Raw genomic sequence first — 24,404 nt, 5'->3', positions numbered from 1 at the left:
CATGTTAGTGACGGTGGTGTTACTGTACAAAAAGCCTCTGCTTTGATCTATTCAAAATCCTTTGTGGGAATATAGTTATGTATAGAATTACACATATGAATTCTCAGCAGCAAGAATTTCACCTGATACAACCTTTATTAACTGTAACAGATTCTCATTCATTTCCAGCAGCTCAGGAGCGGGCCTTCAGGGTCTAGCTCTGACTTTCATTGTATGTTGGTAAGAATATAGCTGGAAGGGGGAACAGCCACATATAAACTCAAACTGTGCACTAGTAGAAGGACAAAAGCAGTTTAACTGATAGTTAGGAAAACCAGAAGCAAATCTCTGTGTGCTCAGTTATAGTACTGCAAAACTGGTAGTGTCAATTAAACTTGTGCCTGTCATTTGTACTAAACCTAGTGCACATTGAGCTATACCTCGGTATTGATCCACACTGATTTACCAGACCGTCTTTGGCCAAAATCTTTCAGCAGAAATATAAGCCAATTTTAAAGTGATTTAAGAGTACAGTGTACAGTGCTTTGCATAGACTTAACTGAGATTTCTAAACCAAACAAATCATATCGGCAGAACAAATCAGTGGAAACTGGGGTATAAAGAAGGACTAATTATGTTTGGAAAACATATTTGGAACAGGTTTTGTTGAATTCCTCACACGATTTCCCAGCTATCATATGCTTATTAATCTCACTAGTGGAGAGTATGAGTTTTTCTTTTCTCTTTGCATATAAATACTTCATTACACATTTCATCTTTACATTTAGGAAAGTCTCTTTTCAACATCTTTCCACTTGTTGGACTGCTTTACTTTGGGACTAGGTCCCCTAAATAAACCTATCAATTTCAGACTCAGGTCTGATTTTTATCCTCTACCTATGCCAGGTGAGCTGCTCTTGTAGTAGGAAGAAGTGTTCAAATGTTGGCCACGTCTTTGTAAGAATTTGGAGACCTTTTAAGAAACCCAGAATAGTAGCTTTTCTCTGATTCCTGTGCCTTCAGTGTAAAAACAACAAAGTTAAATAAGACAGTAAGGCAAAATATACTTGCAGAATGAATGAGCATTAAATTATTAGTAACCAAAGGCATTCAATATCTTTATCCAATTTTGTTTTTCTAATAATTTTTATATAATTCTTGGAATATTGGCCTTTAAGCTTTAGCTCCTGGACACCTGTGAATCTCCAGAATCTCATCTTCTCTTTATTTAAATGAGTGTGATCTTCTTTCACTTACGACTGTACTGAGAGGGCTCAAAACAGGAGAATCCTTCAAACCTTAGTTTAAAAATCTCATGTTTAAGTCATTTTTATTTTGGTTTTGGCAGGACAGAGAAGCTGATTCATAATTTTTAGCACTTGGGATTAGCACTTCTGATTCTGTTCCAAAGCATGGGAAATAAAAATTGTAGGAGATTGTGTCATTTCAATAGCAAAGGAGAAACTTGGCCTGTCCAGATCACGAACCTACTCTGACTTGCCATGTGGTACATTGTATGCACATCACGTCATGTAAATGTCATCTTCACTCATCTGGTGTGTGGAATTCCCATTAACTGGAGATCGGTGCAGCCAAGTGGTGATGAATATGCAATGCGGAGCTGCGCTGAAAATCCACAGTGCAGAGCAGGGAAAAAAAAAATCTCGTTAGTATTGGATACTGGCCTCGAAATCTGACTTACAGTCCAGCTATTCAGATTATTTCCTTACAGTTACACTTCACAGCAGAAAACAGATGTTTAATTCTCCCTCCAAGAAAAGCACGATAAATGTTCGTGAAATAGCAGAATGTGTTCCCACTGCACCAGAGAGTAGCTCTGCTAAGACCAACAGCCCCCTCGTTTCCCTGCATTGTGTTCGTGTTCTCCCAGTTATCTGACAGGTTGGTGGCTGCTTAGCATCTTGTAGTGACGTGAACATCTGAACATCTCAGGTCCCTTGCCCTTCCTGCTACAGGGCATTAAGCGATGGCTTTCATACAAATGTCGCAACAGTCAACAGCTTTGATTGTGGGCTCAGTTCCAAGCTGCAGACCTGAGGCTCAGACCGTAGTGCCTGGGAATGAGGCGAACGGGTCGTTGAAAATGAGGAGTCCCTGCTCGTATCGCCTCAGTTGATATGGCTTCAGCAGACCAACAGTCGTCTTGACTTGCCCCAGAGAGAGGAGGACCAGAGACAGCCCTGCCCTTCTGTTTGCAAATTATCTCACATTCCGGTGATAAATCCCAAACTGCAAAATATCCTTGTCTTAATTTTTCAAGGTTTTATTCAATATATTCTTACATTTTTAGCAGTAAAACACAGCAGACTGATAGCAGTACTGCAGTAGGACACAAGAATGTATTTTTGACAGTGTAGATATAGATTAAAAAAAGGCAGAGGAAAGGGAACAGTAGTTTATGGCTGGACTTCAGTCTTCCACAACTGGAAATCTAAAAAGACTACTACAATGCTGGTTTGTTGGTTTGTTTGGTTTTGTTTTTTTTTTTTTTGCTTTCATCTCTTAAACTGAGCGCTTAATTTAAAACTATTAAAAGAATAAGCACAGAGTGAAGCAGCTGACAAGTCCTGAGTGGTTTGCACATAATGAACTCACCATGATGATGCTGAGAAGTCACCACCCCAAACACCCTCTGCTCTGCTCCCAACAACCAAGCAAGCCGGGAGTTCTGGACTCCACACAGCTACTTCAGCTGCAACAGCAGTAACACAGAATAGAAATCAGTCTTCAAGCCTCCAGTTTGGGGGAAAACTTAAGGATCTTACCCTACTCTGTGGGGTCTTGAAATGGGAAGGGCTAAGGAACCCATTGGAAAAAAGTGCATTTTCTGAGGTTACAGGGACAGGTATAAGCAAAGAGTTGGGGCCGTGATAGGTTTGTAGCCTTGTGATAAAACCCGGGTGACACTGATGATTTGGGGTTTGCCAGATTGTGCCCAGCCAGGTGAGGTGGGTGAAGGGGAGCACACCCTGCAGCCCCGGAGCAGAGCTGTTGGGGACGCAGGGCTCTGCTGGCGGCACCACGGGCGTCCAGCCCCCTCCCTGGCTCCAGCGCGGGCGCAGGCTCAGCCGGAGGCCTTTAGAGCTAGCAAAGGCTCAGGTTTAACACAGACAACTCCAAAGACTGGTCATGTGTTATCAGTAGGAATCAGAGATTAGAAACCATATTAGCTTAGGGACCGGGCACCAGCCTTCGGTCAGCTGGGCACTGGCAGCATGGTGGCCATCTCCATGGCCCCGCAGGGCACTGAGGCGCGGGGGGCTGTTTCCTTGGCGCAGGGAAGAGGCAATGCCGGAGGGTCTCTGCGCCATGCCGTGACCACGCAATCGCCTTTCTGCTCGGTCAGCTCCTCTCGCCCGCACGCACCCTTAATCTGTAAGTGGGGCACCAAGGATCGAACAACTCGCTGCTGTTTTATGAGGAGCTCTCTGGGACACACCCCAGCACCCCAGGCAAATATCCCCCTCAAATATCTTTTTCTCCAAAGCAGAAGAGGTCAAGAGAAACACTGTGCCCTGCAACTAAGTGCTTCCTGGCTCAGTGTCTTTAACTGTGAATCTTTGTATTGTCTCTGTGCTCTGTATAATTATTCTACCTCAGAATAGAGGATGAGCCGGAACTAAGATCCTCTGAGTATCACATGAACGGGTTGGGATTTTTACATTTGCTTGATTGTTACTCTCAGGATGTCGTTTCACCTTGTAACAGAACTGTTTGGTGTGACATACACACAATCCACCGATTTTTTGTTTTATATTCAGCTGGATTTATTACTCCAGAGAGCTTTAAATCACAGCAGTGACATGTTATAACGCCAAAGTAGTTCTGATGTTTTGAAGCCATAGAAATAGAACTCCAGACATGCAAGTTCAAATTTTCACTCTGTCTTTGACTTCTTGAAATGAAAGCACCTGGTCACTCTTCTCCCTCCTCAGGGCTGCACCTATACAGTGGAGAACTAAGAGGCATGAGCGGCTTTTTAAACAGTTTATTAGAGGTAAAATGGAGTTCTGACTTGACCAAAACTATCTAGGAATTCTGTTTAAATTTGCCAAAGTTGCAAACAAAACATAAAAAGGACAGTATTGTTTGTAAACATCCCCTTTCAAAAGAAAGTGAAATGTTTCATTTTGGGAATTGTAAAGCAGTTAATTTAAAACACCTTCTGAGTAGCATTTTAAAGTCTACTTTGGAACAGCATTTCTGTTTCAAAATTGTCCTAAAAAGAGTAAAACAAAAAGTAACTACAAACAGAACACAGCTCAATTTCTGGCCAAGCAAAATGTTTCAGGCTAACTCAAAATCATTCTCACCAATTAAAAAAAGATAATTAGAGAGTTTCTCTTTCATCTTGCTGAAAATTTTTCATGTGTCCAATTTCCAACCCAGGTACTGAAACAGGATCGCCCCCAGGCCGTTTGCCCAGCTCCCTCTGTAATTCTCTCTTCCTCTTAAGAGTGAGAGTCCTCCTGGCCTCACACTTTGTTTTACTCCGTTTGTGAGTACACACACGTGTTCTTGTGTAAACTGCAGAGCACAGCAGGGCTTCATGGTGATCTCTGTGCACTTCGCTATTATGAGCACTAATGGCTCCACTACTTTCCTCCTGTCATCCAAACTATTGTCATCTCTATCGCTCCCTGGTCAGCAAAAGGACAAACGTCCCTCACCTTGAAAGGCAGTTGTCCAAGATCAGGCTTGTGTTGTGCATGCTAAGTAGAAATTGGGTCATTTGGTATTCAACTTACTTTAAGAGTAGGGCCTGAATCAACACCTTTTATGCCACATTTATGATATAAATTATACCTCATTAGAGTCAGCTAAGGTTTTATTCAACTATATTTATAGAAAATATCCATATGCAGTGTTATCAGAGATTTTTATGTAAATGACTATGCTAGTTGAAAGCTTATTAGAGTATGCCATTTGCATAATGTGGTTCTGGCATGATTTGTAACTACAGCAGATATGGTCCTGGCCACTGTACATCAGGATTACCTTCCCCAGAAGGGCAGACTGCCCTCGAAGCAAATGAGTAGGGAATAAATATAGTTCATATTTCTTGATTCAAAGCAATGAATTCAGATTCTTTCTGCACTCTTTTTTTAGAGAAACAAATCCAAAACAGAATTTCAATAATTGGTAAAAAAACCCAATCCATCGGTCTTTCTCCAGGTGAAATTCTGATTCTCTGCTTTGATTCTGTAAGAAACAGGCAACAAGCTTTCCTTCATTCCACCACCTAATAAATTAGTCCAAATATTGGTGTCAGTTAAAAAGGGAAGGAAAATTGAGGAATTGGGAGGGATTCTACAGAAAGTGATGGATTTCTCTTAAAAATGAAAATCCCAAAGACCATAAATTTGATCTGAGGATTCTTAGTTAAAAGGAGGCATTTTTAAAGGGTGAGTTTTTAATTCGATCAAAAAGAATTTTGATAAAAGAGCTTTTGACTTCTTCCACTAAATATCTTCTTCCAAGGCAAAAGCTGTGCTGCAGTATCATGAATCAAGACATGCATGTATGTCCCCTTTCCAGGCTTGCTTTGATCTGAAACTCTACTCTATATCCATCTTTATAAATGCAAATTCTTAGTTCCCTAATTTTTTCAAGGCCACTGTGTAATTTGCTCTGTAAATTTAGAATCATGCTTAGTGCTGAAGCAAATGAAAGCAAGAAAATCTCCAAAGAGGAATGCAAACACGTGTAATCCTTCAAAGGGAAGCCTTATGCTACTCTGAAACAATATCTTTCTGGAACCACTTATTATGCATCTTTCATGACTGCATTCTCTCCCATTTAACAACAGGAGGAAACAATTCAGCGGGCACGGGAGGAAGATGAGAAGAGGAAAGAAATAACTAATCATTTCCAGGGTACGCTGAGTGAAATCCAGGCTCAGATCGAGCAGCAAAGCGAGAGGAACATGAAGCTCTGCCAGGAGAACACGGAGCTGGCAGAGAAGCTGAAAAGCATCATTGACCAGTACGAGCTGCGGGAAGAGGTGAGAGCAATAATGCCCTGGCTGCCCGCAGGGACAGGCAGCAAACCCGGCTTCCCTGGGGAAAGCAGAACACATTGCCAGCCTGTCCTCCCTGTGGGCACCCGTTGGGGTGTCTCGTGGAGGTAAGGAGGGTAGCCTCCATCACGCTTTGCCGTCTGAGCGGGACTATGCGTGCCGCAAGCCTGCCGGGCTCTGCGTGGCAAACTCTGTGGGCAAGGAGTTGTGCAGGCCAGCACCCTGGAGTAGATTCTTCTTTGCAGGCACAAGGCTCCCCATAAGATCTAGCAGATAATAGCCAGATGGGAAATTATTCTTTCTGTAGCCATTAGAGTTGGTCAGAAAATTTTGACACAAAAAAACCCTCTAGTAAAATCCCAAACTACCTTTTTTTTATTTTATGACAAACGCTAACAAATATCACAATGGGTCTTTTCATTGTTTCTAAATACGTTTATTGTGAGCCTCAGTGCAACCAGACAACATTATCATACTGAATAAAACATAAGTAATCTGTCCTTACAATCTGGAATGCCCAATACAATACATGCATTTCCAAATCTGTTGCATCATGTATGAAGTCTTATGCTGAATGAAGGAAATGTACATTCCCATCTTGTGGTTTCTATAAGAAGAAAATGTAAAGCAGAGGCATGCACTCAGACTATTTTCTCCTGTGAAATTTATCTAAATGAAGCAAGAGTGAAGAGAGTTATCAGCAACATTTACCTCCTGAAGGTTGCCATGGAGCCAGATGTTTTACAGGCCAGAGGAGGCCTCTGGTTCACCCGGTCTGATCTCCTCCACGTCACCACTCACATACTTTCAGCCAGGTTCTCCAAGCCCACGTTGAGCACGTGCCACCAGAGCAAAAGGGATGTACAAGGCTTGTATTTACAGAGAGGATGGCATTAGCTGTGCACCTGCTCCCAAGTACTGCAGGTGCAATGTATCTTTACACATTTATCCACGCAGTGGCTTAGACCTGCTGGCCACTTAACAGCTCCAAAAAAGTGTCCCCCCTGCATATTTATTATTGATGAGAAATTATTTCATCTTCAGTTATATTGGCTTATACTGATGACTTAACATGTAGATGACAGAACTGGCAAATATGCTAAGGTGCTTTTAAAAAATTGTATTTGCTATAATAAATCAAAGTAGATAACATAATGGGTTTCCCTTCACATGCAAATTCTGGCACAGTTTGTTCTTATCAGCACTGTAGCTTTTTTAGTAATTGCAATACGCTGGGAGTCTCCCTGTTTTGCAATATTTTTGTCTTACGAGTGCTCCAATAGATAGCTGTACATGCATGAGCATGAAGGTCTGTGTACACAATTATACCTGCGCATTCAGCAGAATTTATTTTCTTACAGCACCTTGATAAAATATTTAAGCACAGAGAACTTCAACAGAAACTGGTGGATGCCAAGTTGGAGCAGTCTCAGGAACTGATGAAGGAAGCTGAGGAGCGACATCAGAAAGAAAAGGAATACGTACCTATCCTTCTAATCTGTCTGTCTTTTATCTAACTTTAGGCCAAAAACAAGCCTTGCATGCTATTTCACTAATATATTGGTTCTCCAGGTCCAAGCTGGGATATGGTAGCAGAGTTTTTTATTGCTACCGTCAATGCTCGGTGTAAAGGAACAGCCCCTGCAAGACTGCTTTCATTGGCATTTACAGTTTTTGAGGCAAACTGCAGAGTGGTAGCTGTTCCCCGCAGGCACAGCTAGGACAGGAAGAGGGCACTCCTCCGTGGTCTCACACATTTAGCGATTCAATCGGACCAAAATTAATTTTCTCAGGCTGCCTGGTATTCTCACAGCAATCCTCACATCTACAAAGGATCAGAGTTCAACACTGACACCTAGTCCCTCTTCTCAGCGGTGGCAGCAGTGAGACTACTCAGGGGGAGTGACAGGCTGTCATCGGCTGGAAGAAAGCTTTAGTTTTCACCAGTCCTCCAACTAACTCAGGAGCAGCATGAGAGAGCTCTAAAGAGAGCATATTTATCCCCTCCTCATATCTGGAAACAGATCCATTAGCACAAGCATGGCCAAAGTATCACAAAATAGGGATGAAAATGTGGGACTCTAAGCCCCGTGGCTAGAGCACAAGGGAAACACAGCAAACGCCTCTTGCCAAAAATTGCCCGTAAGAGCATCTATCCTCATTCTCTGCACTGATCTTGTGGCTGGAACACCTACTGCTGCTCAGCTTTACTCCCAGCTAAAGACTGAGAGGGAAGACAAGCTGGGGCTTCTCTGGGTGCACATCTGCATGCCATTGAGTGACGATTTGTGGCCCATCTGAGTTATTCCCTTTCACTGTGAGGCCTGTGTAAAGCCAAACCCCAAAATTTCATTTGTGACCATTGATCCTTGGCAGATTCAAACCCCAGGAAACATTTCCAAGAAATCCCTTACAATGACAAAGCAAATTTGGACTTACTTTACTGCTGTCACTGTGAGTTTTGCTACTGAGTACCAGATTTCAGATATTGGGAAAAAAAAAAAACCCAGAAGATGTAAAAGAGAGGGCATTGGCTCTGTGGAAAACTGAGAAATACAGCCTTGTGTCAATGACCTTTCTTGCTGTGCCTCACAGAATGTGAGTTTTGGGGCAGCCTGTTGCCTGTGACTGGCCCTGTTTCTAGCCAAACTTTGTGTGCTTTATCCAGAACTGATATGCACAGTTTTGGTATTTTAATTTCTTTTAAAGCAGTGAAAGTCATCACCATCTACATTTGAGAGTGGGAGATTTTGTGGCTTTGCTGTATGTCTGACTAGCACCTATGAAATAATAGGTTCGAAAACAAGCTACAAAGCCTTTAAGCAGTGGGTGTATAATGATATGCACCATGTACAAAGAGTATTTTTCATACTGTCCAAACTAATGCTTAAAAACCCTGCCTTTGAGGTAGGCTGGGGATGTATGGCTAACATCACCTCAGAGCAAGGTAGATTTAGTTGAAGAACTTCAGTGACTGGCCAAAAGCCATGCAATGAGTCAAGGCACAATTAGCATGTCATGATTCATCACAGGTAGCCCAGCACCCAGAGAGCTGGCCTACACTTATCTCCCACCTCAATTCTATTGCTGAGCTCTTAGTCCCACCCACCTAGCTATTGTACTAGTGTCTGTGGGAGTAATGTATATATATGCATGTATGAAATCAAGGTAGTTTTGACGGAGTCCTCTCTTTTAGCTGTACCTCTCTCCAGCGCAGTAATGTGCAAAGTCAGAGCCTTACTGCATTTCAGTGTCCTGTCATTTGACTGAATGGCTTTCAGAACTATATACTGATTCTCTCCATTTTTCACATCCCTGTGCATGGCTTTTGCTGCAGGATTTTGCAAATGTCTTTAAATTAAAATTTTTGTATTCTTTTATCTATTTGATTACTCCTTGAAGGCTCACTTTGATGTCTTCCCAGGCAGTTCTTCTACGTAGGAATCTTTGCCTCTATACAAAACTTCTTTACCTCGGACAAGGAGAGATGTCCCCTCCTGCAGCCTCTGTAGATCACATCTCAACAGGCAGATCACCTTCTTGCTTGCACGATTCACTTTATATGTGCAACAAAGAATGCAATTCCCTTTATAAGCAGCAACAGTTCATACTGTGTGGCCTTCCCAAAGGGTCAACTTGACCTAAGGATGCAATTTTGCTATCATCCCATAACTGGTCAGCGCTACTTGGACTTCCTCTCCATACCATACATTTTTAGCACTTGTAATACAAACTTTGATGTGCAATAATTGCACTTTATAGCCTCCATGGCTTTCAAGTATATGACTGGAAGGTATTGATCAGATTTCTACATAACTGGAATTTGCAGAGTCTAGCAGCAAAAAGGGAAGCTTAATTTTCACTAAACCAGTCCCTAGATCCATGTCATTAAATGGGAATGTATGTTCTTGGGGACTGGTTCTTTAGTCCTGAGCATGATGTGACCATCTCAGCCTCCAGCAGCTATCACAGCTCTAATAATACAGGGAAACATACCACACTTGACTGAAGTGCCCCTTTGTAAACACCACATGCAGTATTTGTTCACTTCTTTATACTTCAGCCTCCTTGTTACCACTTCATAGCCTATTAATAAATGTATCAGTTCTCCTGATCCGTTTTCTCCCAGCTTGGTGTTTGCAGATGACCTCAGGCTGCGTAAGAGTGCATGCTAATTTGAGCGAGCCTCTCTGTAACTTGCTTCCATTACGGAAGAGTTTATTAACTCTTGGATTTTTACTGGCTGCAGAACCTATATGAGTCAATAAGAGAGAAGGATTTCATTAACAGGCAAAAGAAGCCACTTTTCTTTGCCTTCTCTGTCCATCTCTTGTGCTGTGGCGGAAGACATGGCACAGGAGCTGGGACCTTTTCATTATCTCAGGCACACTGGGTATGGAGGTAACCCTAGCTGAGATTTAAGCAATATAGATAAAAGCCCAGTTCTTGGAAGTAATGACTGGCCTAGAGACTGGGTAGCTTTCAAAGCACTTTTCATTAAATCATTCAAACCAGACACCCTATAATTCCTAAAAAACCCCCAAAACCCCCCCAAAAAACAACCAAAAAACCAACCCCCAAACAAATAGATATGGAAGAAACATGAAACTTAAAAATCCAGATTTCATCCAAACTTAAAAAAAAAATTATTTTTATGCATGTAAAACATATCCTCTCCCAAGAAAACAAACACATGAACTGAGGCTCATTTAACCCAGGCCCACGCATACCATCTCTTTTTACTGGCTATGACACAACCTATTTGAAAGTTTAGTCAACAAGATCTAAATTCAAGAATTTGACTTATCTCCATTGAACCAAACATCAAATTAAATTCTCAAAATAAATATGAAGAGGCAGGTATACAACAAACAGAAAGTGGTATTTCTTCATACAATGCATACTTGAGCTGTAAAACATTCTTGTCTCTCAAATTGTAGATGGTAAAAATTCAGTGGGTCCAAATCAAAAGGCCAAATTGATTGAAGAAATATTTTTCTAGAGATTACATATATATACATATATATATGGGCAACAAGTTAATTCAGATAGTCTCTGTGCCACAAATAGCTGGAGACAGGGAGGGAATTCATTATGTTGTTCAGTCAGCATTTGTAGGGTACATCCTCGGCTCTTTTGCCATGTGTTATTTCAAAAAAACTGTTTAGAATAAAATTTTTTACTAGGGATCAAAGACATTTTCTGCATGTCTAGTCACCTTTCACTTCCAATATGAGAGTAGGATCTGTTGACTTACACAGTACTTTTTTTTTCAATATATTTTCAGACATCAACTGTGCTATTTTAAACAGGACAATTTAATCCAACAGAAGAAAGTCCTGTGGTAAACTAACTTGTTTATATCTCATTTCTCATTAGCATTCTTTTTCTAACATATATTTGGCCTAACCAGTAAACCGCTTTATAAACATTAGGTAGGCGATAGGCACATTTCTTTAACACTTCAGCAAATGTTTCCTGCGTTTAGATTAAACCAATTGCTAGACTATTACCAGGGACTTTGGAAGTGCTGACTCAGAACTGCAGCCTGGAGAAGTCTGTGTACTCCTCATTCCTACAGTTCATTCAGCCTCGACCGACCCTCCCACCTGCAGCCTGCACATTAGAATGTCATTTTGCCAAATACCTTGAAGTAGGGAATCGCATCTTCCCAGGAGCAGCCAGGGATGAAACTGCAGTCAAGCTCTTCCTGGGCTGCCTCCTTGATCTAAGGCAGGCATTTATCACCCTGAGCTGGGATTCTTTGCTGATGGCATGTCAGTGCAAATGGAGCCCAAAGATAACTGATGACAGTAAACGTACGACATTTACTATGCATTCCCTTTCTGAAAGCTCACAGATTTTTTGAGGCACGTCTGACTGTGACCATACCTGTATGCTAGGTCCTGATCATTAATGTCAAAGGGACTTTGCCATTCACTGGAGAGCAGGAATTGGGCCAGACCTGTGCTGAAATGAAAGTGCCAGAAAATATCATAACCACTCTCTAGAAGTCTAGTGAAGATACAGTTAAATACCACACTTTTTAGAGCCCACTGTACTGCACACTTCCTTCCAACTAGGTTTTGAACTCCTATTCAAATATGCCTTTGGAAACCAAAAGCCCTGCCCCATGTGTCAGGATAGCACTAAATACTCTGTCTTGCCTAACTCCTCTAACTACATTCATCTGAAAGTTAGATCACTCCTTATCAAGGTAGCAGTGGCAGAAGCATAGGTAGCTGGAGGATGAGGATTTCCAACCGATAAACTAGAGACCTAACACTTTTCTCTCTGTTGCCCAAAATACAGCTCCTGAACCAAGCTGCAGAATGGAAGCTCCAGGCCAAAATGTTAAAGGAGCAAGAGACTGTCCTGCAGGCACAGGTGACGTAGGAGAGGTGATTGCATGGTGTGCCTTAGTTTCCCAGGTTTTAACCCATGAGGCACATTCCAGGTAAAGTATCCAAACTACTTTCTATGTATTCCTTCTAGCCTCATTCTACATCCTGTAGACAATTGCAAAGGAAACAGGTTGTTTTCAAGCCAACTGTAAGGTAATGCCCATACTGCAAATCATACTGTGGCATGTGGGTTGGTTAGTCTGGAGAAGAGAAGGCTCTGGGGAAACCTTATTGCAGCCTTTCAATATGTAAAGGGGGCTTATAATAAAGATGAAGAGAGACTTTTTACCAAGGTGTGTAGTAATAGGACAAGGGGTAACAGTTTTAAACTAAAAGAGGGTAGATTTAGATTACATATTAGGAAAAAATTCTTTACTGTGAGGGTAGTGAGGCACTGGAACAGGTTGCCCAGAGAAGCTGTGGATGCCCCCTCCCTGGCAGTGTTCAAGGCCAGGTTGGATGGGGCCTTGAGCGACCTGGTCTAGTGGAGAGTGTCCCTGCCCATGGCAGGAGGGTGGGACTAGATGACCTAATTTAAAGGTCTCTTCCAACCCAAACCATTCTACGGTGCTGTGATTTATGAATGTTTACAGTACTCAACCACACAACAATGTGCATGCCTTGGCTTGGTTATTCACCATAACTACCCTTCAGGCAGGTTCCTAATCCAGCAGAGCACTGGAGTACACACATATCATGAAACATGTTTACCAAACAGGAGCTGATGTGCTCACGTGCTTTTCTGGACTGGGGTGTGAAGGCAGCGTTTTCATTAACTTTAGCAGGAATTCTGCCTACTAAGGGCTTATACAAGGGGCCTCTGGGATTTCAGTGTTTAGCTGGAATTTGAAACATTCAATTAAAAACTTGCCAAAATTACACTAAGAGTCAGGCTGTAGTGAAAGGCAGTAAATACAGGAAACAGGCAGTATATGCTACACTTTGAGAGCAATGCAATAACTGACCTTGAATACGAGTGGGAACACTAGATGACATGCTGCTCTTTCACATAAAAAAGAGACAGCATCAAGAGATTCTCCTAGACTTACAGACATAATCATGTAGGTTTATCTTCTTTGACCTATCTACGAGAAAGATCCCCCACAGCAGAGGGGTTTTTTTTTTTGGGGGGGGGGGAATCAGTCCTTCAGCCCTCTTGCAGCTGCCCATCTCCTCACCCTTCAGGAAGCCCTCTCCTAAGCCCTTGCTCACACTTAATCATACTGGTAAGCTGTTCCAGCTTTGCCCTTGTAGATGGTCTAATTCCTACCTGTTGAGCAGTCAAGAAAGACTAGCGTTAAACTGATAACCTGGAAACATGCTAAGAGGTGTTTGGTCCTTTACATGTTTTTTCAAAGGCTAAGATAAGCTAGTAGCACACCGAAGAATATCATATAAACTGCTGCTGACACCAGTTTGACAGGTTCTGCAATCAAACCTCAAAGGCCTCCAGCTGAGTCTGTCCTGACTGCAAACCTGCTCCCAGTTTTCTCAGAGTGGTTTTAATTAAACTTTTATGTTCAACCAGAAAGAGTTGTGTATGCAGGCAGATCTCTGTAGCTGCTTTAATGAAACTGAAGGTATTGATAAAAGCTAGGATATATTAAGCATACATCTGAAATGGTAAAATTGTTTTTAGAAAAATCCAGTTAAACAAGTCTGCGAAGGCATTGATAATACATGTGCTCCTTGCAGACTTGCATAGATGAAAATTAAGTGATTCACTTGCTGGAATGAAACATGCAGTTCGGTGTTCTGCTCAAGTGTGAGAGCTTTGTCACTTAGACAGCAGCCTCCATTTGGAATTACTGGGAATATTATTATTATTATTTCCAGTATGGTAGCACTGAAGGGCCTCCCTCATGGACCAGATGCAAGCTGTTGTGCAAGCGCAGAACAGAAAAAGCATAAAGAGCATCTTGATGCAAACAGCACAAAACAACAAATAGATATTAACAGAGGAACACCTGCATGGAAATTATGAGAAGACATTGGTCAATGAGATAAGGAGAAGACATTGGTCAATGAGATAAGGCAGCCCTCACTGCCTACTATAGTGAGTGAGATACCGCTCCATTTCAGAGGAGGTGATGAAAACCCACTGCTTCCTTGAGCTGGAAGGAATCAGGGGACATCAGCTTCATGCCAGCCTGTTTCTGGTTGTCACAGTGTGCCTGAGACAGCTAAATCCATCCCTCCAAAGGGTGACAGGGATCTGGCACCAACTGAGGCAATATACCCGAACTGCGGTGGTGCTTCCCAGGATGCCGCAGGCCCTCCCCGGGAATGTTGTTTAGGCAGACTTTTTTAGCTTCATGCTTTGAAACAAAGCGAGAAGATGAAAGTCAGCTGAGGCCTTTAATTTTCAGTAGCCGGCGTAGCGCAACCACTGGGCTATGGCAACCAAGAATGTAACAGGGCCAAAGGGGCATCCTCGCTGTAGCACCCTGATGGCATGGCGATGCTGAGATGCCCCCACTTCCCAAAGCCTTGCACTCACAGTTCTCGCCTGCTGCCTCCGCTCTCTTCGCCCACACTGCCAGGGGCGCTGGATGGGCACTGGGCAGCAGCGAGGGGGTCCTCATCTCCCTAACCGAGAAGCATGAGGCAAGTCTCACAGCCTGTTCCCAGCCACTATGAAAACATTCATTTATTATTCAAATTTAAATTGCAGAAGCTATTCTTGGTGCTATGGTACTGCCAAGGGCCCCAGCTGAGATCAGACCTTGCCCTGTTCAAACCTGAAAGGTTTTTAATGTAATTAAACAATAGGCAAAAGTTGGAAGGGAAAAGCAGAAACAGAGAATTGAGGTGAGGTTTTTTAAGACAAAGGGAGTCAGGCTGCTAACACAAATCCCTCCGAGTTTCTGCTTGTGCATCAGTCACGGCTCTGGCTACAGCCTAGTATAAATACACGTATGCAAGCTTCCTGTCAGCTAGCTCCAATATTGGCACCAGAGCTCTGCACGGATTAGCCCCTCATGCCTTCAGCCAGCTCGGCGGGGAAGGGCTGCAGCCAGTGCCCTACTCACAGCCACCAGGACCCTTACTACCTCGTTTAAACTTAGCTCGGGCACATCTACAGTACACTGCAATTACAGCCATGACAAGGAGCATGATAACACCTAGACAGAATGAACATGAAATATAATATAACCATATCTGATTTCAAAATCAAAATTAAACCCACCCCACTATTAGCAACATTTTCTAAATCTTCTTTTCCTCAGTAACTGAAGAGTAGTATCAGGGGAGGGTGTGTGTTGGCTGGCACCACACAAAACAAATGCTCCTAGCTAATCATTTAGTCAGCTCCCCGCGGGTGTGGAGAGGGCAGCTAGCCTCCAGCCAGAGCCTGAATACTGCAGGCTGGTCTTGAACCTCCCGTTGCTCTGCACCCACCCCACCTCAGCCGACACGTGTTACACCAATCACTCTTTTTCTAACAAAGGCTGTCAGGCTGGACAGATGAAATGTCCGATCACCTAAACACTGCTAGGGGTGCTCCAGCACCAGAAGGAAGTGTATTGAGTTGGAGCTGGTCTTCTTTTCCGAAGAGGAGATAACCATGCTTTATCTATAGAGCATCCTGCCTGATTTTGGAGCTTGAAAGTGCTTTTCCCACTCAGGAGAAAAAAAAGACAGAAAAAGCAGAAAACAAGAAAATCTTATAGAAAAACTAATCTCAGATCTTTAGAACCCCTTTTTTTTTTCTTCAAAAACATCCACAGATTTTAGATATAAGAATATGGATTCCTGACAAAATACAGCCACAGATGAACTTTTACATGGCTACCAGGTGTAAACTGATAGCAAATACGGAGCCCTAACAGTCTTAAATGCTGGCACATTGCAACAGATCTTTCTTCTGCTCTGCTTCACAGAGTGAAGCGTAACTGGCAGAAGAGGCTGGCAGGGGATTATTTTCTCTGCCTTTGCTGGCCTTGCCCGCAGCTGCAGTCCACACGCAGGCTACAAACCAGAGCTGACAAGGTGCCCTCTCAGCTTGCTCAAGCCATGGTGCAGGGACGCAGCCTGAAGGAATCCGGTGCAGTACCACGGCGGTGTGAAGCGGAGGGTGGGCTTTGTTCAGTGTTGGGGCTACCCCGTGTGCCAGATAACACAGGAAGGGAGCAGCAACGCTCCTCTTCAACGGTGGAGTCCAGTGAACCACATCAAGTGCTGCCTGGTGCAGCTCCTGGCCACAGCCTGTGCCACCGAATGGGGACTGGAAAGATGGAAGAGGGAAAACTGTGGTTGCTGCGTGATGTGGGGATGCCTGTCCCACAGCTCTCTCGGACATCAGAAGCAGGGTAGCCAGGGTAGCACCCAGCTCCCAGCCTGGCTTGTTCAGTAATCAGGATGGCAGGTAAAGAGCTGGGCAGCCAGGCTGTACTGAGCTCCTCTGCTAAAGCCTGCCAGAGCTTACGCCCTCGGGCTAAAGTTAGAGTTTGGCGATGTCTGCGTGGTGAAGCAAGGCTTAGAGCTCAGGCACAGCTCTGACCACACTGGCTCTCACCTCGAGTTAATCCCACTGCCTGGTCCTGCACAGCATCAATGGTCGGACAAGCTCAGGTTAGTCCCTGCCCATGGAGATGGCCCAGGGATCACATTATCATCTTCCATTCTGTAGGTCATCCTAGGAGTCCTTTCCTGTAGATGTCAGGCACAATTGTACATAGAAAAGAAGTATACAGGGCTTGTGAGGAAAGGCAGGGACTGGAAATCTTTGCAGACTTTAATGCTGTCCTCTTGAAGTCTCCACAGAGTTACCAGGGGAAATGTTTTCAGAAGTCTCCACTTCTAGGGAATTCTTTTGCTTCTGGGCACCCTGTGTATGGTTGCAACATTCGGGCACCCATAATTCCCAGGTCTTTTTAAAATCACTGGCCTGGGTCTTCCTATTATTCTTCTGTTTACCTTTCTGCAACAGAGGACTCATAATAGTTTGCAACCTTAAAAAGATGCAAAGAGTTTCAGTTGCCTGATGTTTGTGCTTCATGGTCTCTAAACAGAAGCTAATTTCCGTGTCCAAACACAATAGTTATTTTATTGTCTTGTGCCAAAGTAGAAGTTCACTGTCCTGGAGACTCTGAAATTACTGTGGTTTTTTCCTCTGTTAATGCAGATCACTCTCTACTCTGAAAGGTTTGAAGAATTTCAGAAAACATTGACCAAAAGCAATGAAGTGTTTGCCACTTTCAAACAGGAGATGGAGAAAGTGAGTAGCAGCTCATACCTGAACTCTGTGCTTGAGATTTTCCTTTCAGATTTTGCTATTTCTCACTGCAATAATTTTATCTAACATGAGACCATTTCTGCACATTTTAGAGAACAATCTCATCAACATCCAAATAAGGTCTGGAGCACGCTGAGTCACGACTGACAGCAGCTTAGACTTCAGCACTGCAAACTGAACACTTCACTCTCCCTTTCAGCTAAACCCAAAATTGCCTGGAAGAATCAACATTTTACCTAAAACCTAATGTGGTGGTTGGGTACAGACACCTCAGAGATACCAAAGAGGGGAGTCTGGAGCTGCATTTGTCAGCCCATGTCTCCAGGAGTGCCCAGAGCCTCCTGGGTGACTGACACTGCTACAGAAAGGTTGACACAGGCTACACATCTTCCCACTGAAGTGCGTAAGCAGAGCTGAAGCCCACCAACACCTTCCCACCATTAAGCCCCAGTGACTGTTTCCTTGCAGCTGGTGTACTTATTTGCTGTAATGAATGGGAGACAAAAGCCAAACACACCCACATGTTGTATCCACTTTCATAATAAAAAGTCTTCTGCTATGCCACCAGGACCCAAAATCCTGGTGCCCTGATCCAGGCAACCTCTAATGATTTTCACAGAGAGTTTGGTCTGCAGGGACTTTCCAAAGGGAAAGATGGTGCTGTTTAGCTAGTGGTGTGGTTTGGAGGTAGTATAGAGGTAACTAATCCAGAGGGAACTTCCTTGGCAGTGCTGGCTCAGAAGATACAAGCCCTTCTTTAACTTCCCAGCCATCTAACACGGTGGGCTGGTAAAGAGACAAACAGAATAATGTCATCTTTTTTTGCCTTTTGTTTTTGTGATAGTTTGGGAGTTGGTTACACTTTTAACCACATAATCAACTGGTCCTACTTTAGGACCACAGACTGGAGGCTGAAAGTTATATGGCAGCTCCTTAAAACTAAATCCATCCCTTAATATAAATTATTACTTAGCACAGCCACTACAGCTGCTGGAAGCAGAGTTATGAGTACAGCCAAAGACCTGAATAAAATGGCTGCTCTAATTTCATCTGCAGCATGGAATTCGTGTTGTGATTCAGCTTTTTCTCCTGCTTCTATAGATGACAAAGAAAATGAAGAAGTTGGAAAAGGATACTGCTACATGGAAATCCAGGTTTGAGAACTGTAACAGAGCATTACTGGACATGATTGAAGAGGTGAGCAGTCTTTTTCTTCTCAGGATGCAGCTCTTTCCCCACATAACGCTTTAAATAGGAGATGAGATGACCTGAAACTGCCAGAAGTCAATGAAAGATTTGTTCTTGAATCTAAGGATCTTTTTTCCAAGCTACCTTGATAATTAGATGTCATTAAAGAAAAAGACAATCCCAACTGCTGGAGCTTCTAGATCGTGCAGAGACATTCATTATGTCCACAAGAAACTGAATTATGTAACTGTGAATATTAAGTGCTCTAAAAATGTGTGATTGTTAATGCTCTCACATAGAAGCAAATTGGCATTAGTTCCCTTCAAGCTACTTTCTTTCTGCATAAGAGCATCCACCCAGGGAATTAATGTGCTCTAGCTAATGAACTTTAAATTCACACCTTTCATTAACTTCCTGTGTAGGCAAATGCTAAGACCCAAAAACAAGTACTGTGGCTCACCATAGTTTTAAACATGCTGTCACAGGGCCCTTGCAGAGGAAATTCATAAGCATGTTGGAACTTGTTCAAATAAGATAAGATGCTGCCTGAAGTTTCACCCCAAACTTACACTGAACTTGGACCACGTCTTTCTGGTTAGCTTTGTAGTTCTGTGCTATTGCTACTTCTACGGGCTTCTGTATCTCTTGTTTCCTCACTGTGTGTAGAAGCAAGAAAATGTTCCAATTCAGGAAGTTCTCACAGAATCTAGAAGCAAAATAAATAAAAAATATAATACAGCTTGTTTTCCCCCAAATTCACACCCACACCCACCCGAAGTCCAGGTAGGCTTTTGGATGCTTATCTGTACAAACATCCACTATGTTTTTCCACCTCTACAGATCATGAACAGGTATTCCTGCAAATATTTTGGAGCGAAATTGATCTGAATCTGTATGGAGAATGCTAATACACTGCAGTAACAGGGGTGAATTTCCTCTTGAAGTTTCAGTACAAAAGACCATAGTTATTGTAGAGCAGTTGGTGAAAGCCAGCTACCTGGCAGAGTCCTGTGAGGGCTTCCTAGATCTCAAATTGTTTCTTAATTGCCAGTTCCACCAATGAGTTGCATGCACCCAAACTCAGTCTGCACCTTTGTCTGATGTCTTTGACCACAGAAAGCCATGAGGTCCAAGGAATATGAGTGCTTCGTGCTGAAAATCCAGAGGCTAGAGAACCTTTGCCGGGCTCTGCAGGAAGAAAGGAATGAATTGTACAAAAAAATAAAGCAAGCACAGTTCCCTGAAGAGGTGAATGGAAATGGCATCTTAGAAGAAGAAGATGATGCTGATACGAGCCCTTCATCCTCTCAGCAGGCAAGCATTGAGCTGCGCACTACTGACGAGACCATGCTCAAGGAGCTGGCTGAAGCGTTCAGGGTGTCCCACAAGGCAGAGGAGTCCCTCCCAAGCAACAGCAGCAATCCAGAGACCTGTGACACTCAAACATGTAATGCCATCCTGGTGCCAGAGCTCCCCTCTCCTCTCACCCCACAGTCAGAGGCCGGGAATCGCTGTGAGCAGCCCAGCACGAGCACACCAACGCCCACTGAACACGTGCCAGCACCCACTGGGAGCACACCAGCGCCCACTGAAAATATGACAACGCCCACCGAGAACGTGCCAAAGCCCACCAAAGGCATGCTCGCACTCCCAGAACGGGTGCCAACACCCACAGAAAGTGCGCCAATACCTCCTGAGAGTGTGCCAGTACCCGCTGGGAATATGCCAAAACCCATTGAAAGCATGCCAACACCCACCGAAAACATGCCAACACCCACACAAAACATGCCCACTCCCCTTGGGAATATGCCAGTACCCACAAAAAGTCCACCAAAAGCTGCAGAATGTGTGGATGACCCAGTGGAGTGGTCTGTCCAAGGTCAGTCCACAGAGCAAACGGGGGACACAGACATGGAAGCAGTGGATTGAAGACACTGGTGCATCCAGGCTTGTCTTCTACAAACCACAGCTCTACTTTGTCCTCTAAATTGATACCTTTGTTGTTTTTTTTTTTTTAAAGAAACAAAAAGTGAGTGCTAAAACACACTCACATATCTGTAGGCAAATGTAATGCACTTCTCTTTGCTACCACTATCCAGTAATAATGGGTCTGCAAATTTTGCTGTCCTTCATCTGCTAGAAGCATAATATTTTCTTAATGACAGGAAAATACGACGAAATTACAGGATCTTTTTTCCCAGGCATAATGAGTCATCTCATTCAGCAAAATAATTTTAAAGTGTTGAAGTTTCATGTTTCAAAAATCATTGCAATTCACATACATATATTTAAAGACTGATCATTAATTGTATCTTTTTGTTATGATGTTGCATAAAAGATGGCCTACTCGGACACATAGTGATTTTAATAAATGAGGTGAAAGGAATCTGTAATTACAAAGTAAAATAGTAAAACCATCAATGTGATCAGCCATATCCAAGGAGAGGTGCAATAACAAAAGGTGAATTTTTGTATGAGTAAACTACCACTCAGTACTGTGGCCTGAACACCCACAAACTCTTAGCCTTAACCTGAATTTGTCTTTTCTGCTTAGTGTTCTGAAAGAGGGGTTTTTTTCAACAGAACCACAGGGTAGGGGGAGAACATCTTTTCTAGATTACTCATAAAATAATCGAAAACAACAGCAATTTCTAAACTGATGGCAATTCCCAAGGTAGGGGTCACAACCCTCTTTCTGCATCCAACAGAAACTTGCTAGTTTGTCATACTATTTGGGATCATGAGCCCAACAGAGGGGCTTATGGCTGTTTCCAGCTCAGAAATGATGTCAGAAGTTCAGAAGCTGGTTGCAGATCCCAGCTTCTAGGCCAGGAGCAGAAAGCAGAGTGGAGCTACACTAGAAGGTACCAGGATGTATTCCAGAAGATATCCCTGAGATCATGTTTCTGGACAGTGCCATCTCTCCTGGTCACAGCCACATGAACCTCTTCACCACAGCTTCCTCCTGGCCCTGCTGCATGTGCTGATGCTCCCAAGAGAAGGGTGAGCAGTCGCCTGTCACCCCATTCGGTGGAGTGGAGCACAAGTAAATAGTCCAGAAGCAAATAGGTACCAGGGAAGCAGGAGTCCCTCTCACAGACACCTTCAGGCACTGGCTACGTTCTCACCCCCTCTCTTGTCTAACTGGCTCTTCCCGTCTGCCTGCCAACACACCTAATGTAGCCACCTTGTCAGAAACTGGTTGATTCTGGCACCAAGAACAAAGATGAAGAAGGAAGGGGGCAGAGAGGGTACCTACCCAGACAGCTGTATGGTCTCAAGCAAGGAGAGTAAGAAGGATTTTTGGAGGAAGGTTAAAAAAATCCAGTTGGCACATTTCTTGTTTCTCATCCCCTTCCTCTGAATTCAGTCTAGGCCTTTTGGAGTCTTAGATGGACAGCTTAAGAATTTGAGAAGGGCAATTAAGCAAGACGTCCAGAGGCTGGAAAGGGAAATGTTACAATCAAACAAACCTGTGTTTATAGACAAATCCCAAGAAGCTCCTGAAGACAAAGTGACTTATTCAAGCAGGAGTCGAAATATAGGTGAACCAAGACAGAGAATGCCATCTTTGGCAGAATGTGGCAGACTGTGGTCACAGAGTCCTTCCGGCACACTGCCCTCTAAAAGTGGGGTTTGAATCTTTGCTTTCTGCCAACATGGTCCACACCCTGGTTAAGTATATCTGTGCCTGCACTGCTTGGTCTCCAGCCTTTCTGAGAGCTAGCCGTTAGAGTATACAGAGCGTGATTTGCAACAGTTTGTTTTGATATGGCCTGAAGAGTAGCTATGATGGTTGCAGTTTTCAAATGTGGATGCCTTATCTTAGATACCAAGACCAACAGATTTATTTTGTGTCTTTAATCACCTGAAACTAGATCATTCGAGTCTTAGTTACCTTAAGCTCCTTTTATAAGCACTGGAGAAGAATAAGCATCTTTCAAGGACAAGTCATCTCATGGTAAGACTGGCATTCAAGACAGAAGAAACTCTCTGTTTCTCTCTGAAGACACCATTTCTCTTCACCAAGTCTACAGCCAGCTTAAGACAACTAGCTTAAATTTAAAATGTCTATTATTAGGTGTCTAAACTAGGCAAGATGAATCCCATCAAACATTCAGATTCAAAGCCCTAAGCATATGGCCATCTCTGAAAACCAAGCTAGTTACGTGCCTGTGAACATGTTAACCTATAACAAACTCTTATCCTAAGATAAAAAGTTGTACTCACCTGGTTTACTTTTCTTAGTTTCCATTGACTTAAGTCTGTAGAAATATAGTTTCTATTACAAGTTTTGTTTGTTGTTAGGGTGACTTTTAAAATTAATGTAATTTATATACCCATTAATTGGGTTTTTTTTCCCTTTATTGGTCTTGTTTGATTCTATTGCCATTTTAGTAATTACCTGCATGAAACCAACTTATTTTTCTTCAAGTAGGCCCTTAGAATGCCTTTAATTGTTGAAGTTTTCTTATACATTCAAATATTCAATTATATAATAATAATAATGATCAACATGGCCTTGCAACTTTAACTTGATTCCATTTTGCATAATCATTATGGTCACATCTTTAATTATATAATTGTTGCCTCATACCTTCCAACTTCAGCAGGCAAGGAGACAAGGATCCTACAGATGAAAACTTCCTACATAGTTATGATTGATTCTTACAGTATCATCCCTCATGAATAATTAAACAGCCTTCTGGGATAATCACTCCCACTCTATTCCGCCTTCCTCATTTTCGCCTTTTTAATTCTTGCATCTAAAACTGCACTCAAATACTTGCAATTCCTATTACTCTGTGAGGTTTTTACCCACATACCTGTTGCTTCTCTTCTTCCATACCATCTACCATACTGCGTTTTATCCCAGCAGTTTCCTCCTTGTTCTCAGTGCATACATATAACACTGAAAGCAGAGGAGACTGACCCTCCCAGCTTTTAGTTCCAGGATTTGGCCTCAGGTGTTTGCAAGAGATGGGAGAAAAAAATGGCTGATCCCAGGCTAGATAGAGCATTTAGAGTCAAACTAGAGGGATGGTTTATGTGTAACGTCATGGCATATAAACCTGTGGGAAGCTGGACTACCCTAAGTAGAGGCAGAAAATCTATAAAATTTAACCATGCACCTGTTTGTCATCCATTGCATCAGACTGGCAGTTTAAACCACCATCACCATCACAGATTTCTGTGTGTTAACCTGCTTTCTCTCATTCTTCTTCAACATTAATTGCTGGTCTCTCCTCTTACTCTCTTCTTGTACTAGTACCCAATACAAAACTGCCCTTGTGAAAAGCCTCTGGGATTGCAGTCTGCATGTCAATGCTGCTGCACGTCCCTCAGGTACCTCTGCACCCACGACACAGAAGCCCACCACACTTCAGTGATCATTCAGAGGCAGTAATCATAGAATCATAGAATCAGAATATCCTGAGTTGGAAGGGACCCATGAGGATCATCGAGTCCAACTCCTGGCTCCACACAGGACCAGCCAAATCAGAGCATATGACTGAGAGCATTGTCCAGACGCTTCTTGAACTCAGTCAAGCTC

At 43.0% G+C, this 24,404-nt stretch overlaps 1 protein-coding gene across 1 annotated transcript in view; it reads left to right on the top strand.

Annotated features, from left to right (window-relative positions):
• The window catches only part of TXLNB (taxilin beta), a 39,893-nt gene extending 16,315 nt beyond the window's left edge, over window positions 1–23,578 (top strand). The window contains exons 5-10 of the mRNA XM_054819075.1: window positions 5,810–6,004; window positions 7,381–7,500; window positions 12,332–12,406; window positions 17,552–17,644; window positions 18,764–18,859; window positions 19,967–23,578. Coding sequence (XP_054675050.1) covers window positions 5,810–6,004; window positions 7,381–7,500; window positions 12,332–12,406; window positions 17,552–17,644; window positions 18,764–18,859; window positions 19,967–20,779 — 1,392 coding nt within the window. The 3' untranslated portion in view covers window positions 20,780–23,578. The remainder of the gene's footprint in view (window positions 1–5,809; window positions 6,005–7,380; window positions 7,501–12,331; window positions 12,407–17,551; window positions 17,645–18,763; window positions 18,860–19,966) is intronic.
• Window positions 23,579–24,404: the final 826 nt, after the last annotated feature.

The sequence above is a fragment of the Grus americana genome, chromosome 3, assembly GCF_028858705.1.
Source record: "Grus americana isolate bGruAme1 chromosome 3, bGruAme1.mat, whole genome shotgun sequence".
Lineage (NCBI taxonomy): Eukaryota > Metazoa > Chordata > Aves > Gruiformes > Gruidae > Grus > Grus americana.
This window is presented reverse-complemented; position numbering and strand designations above follow the sequence as displayed.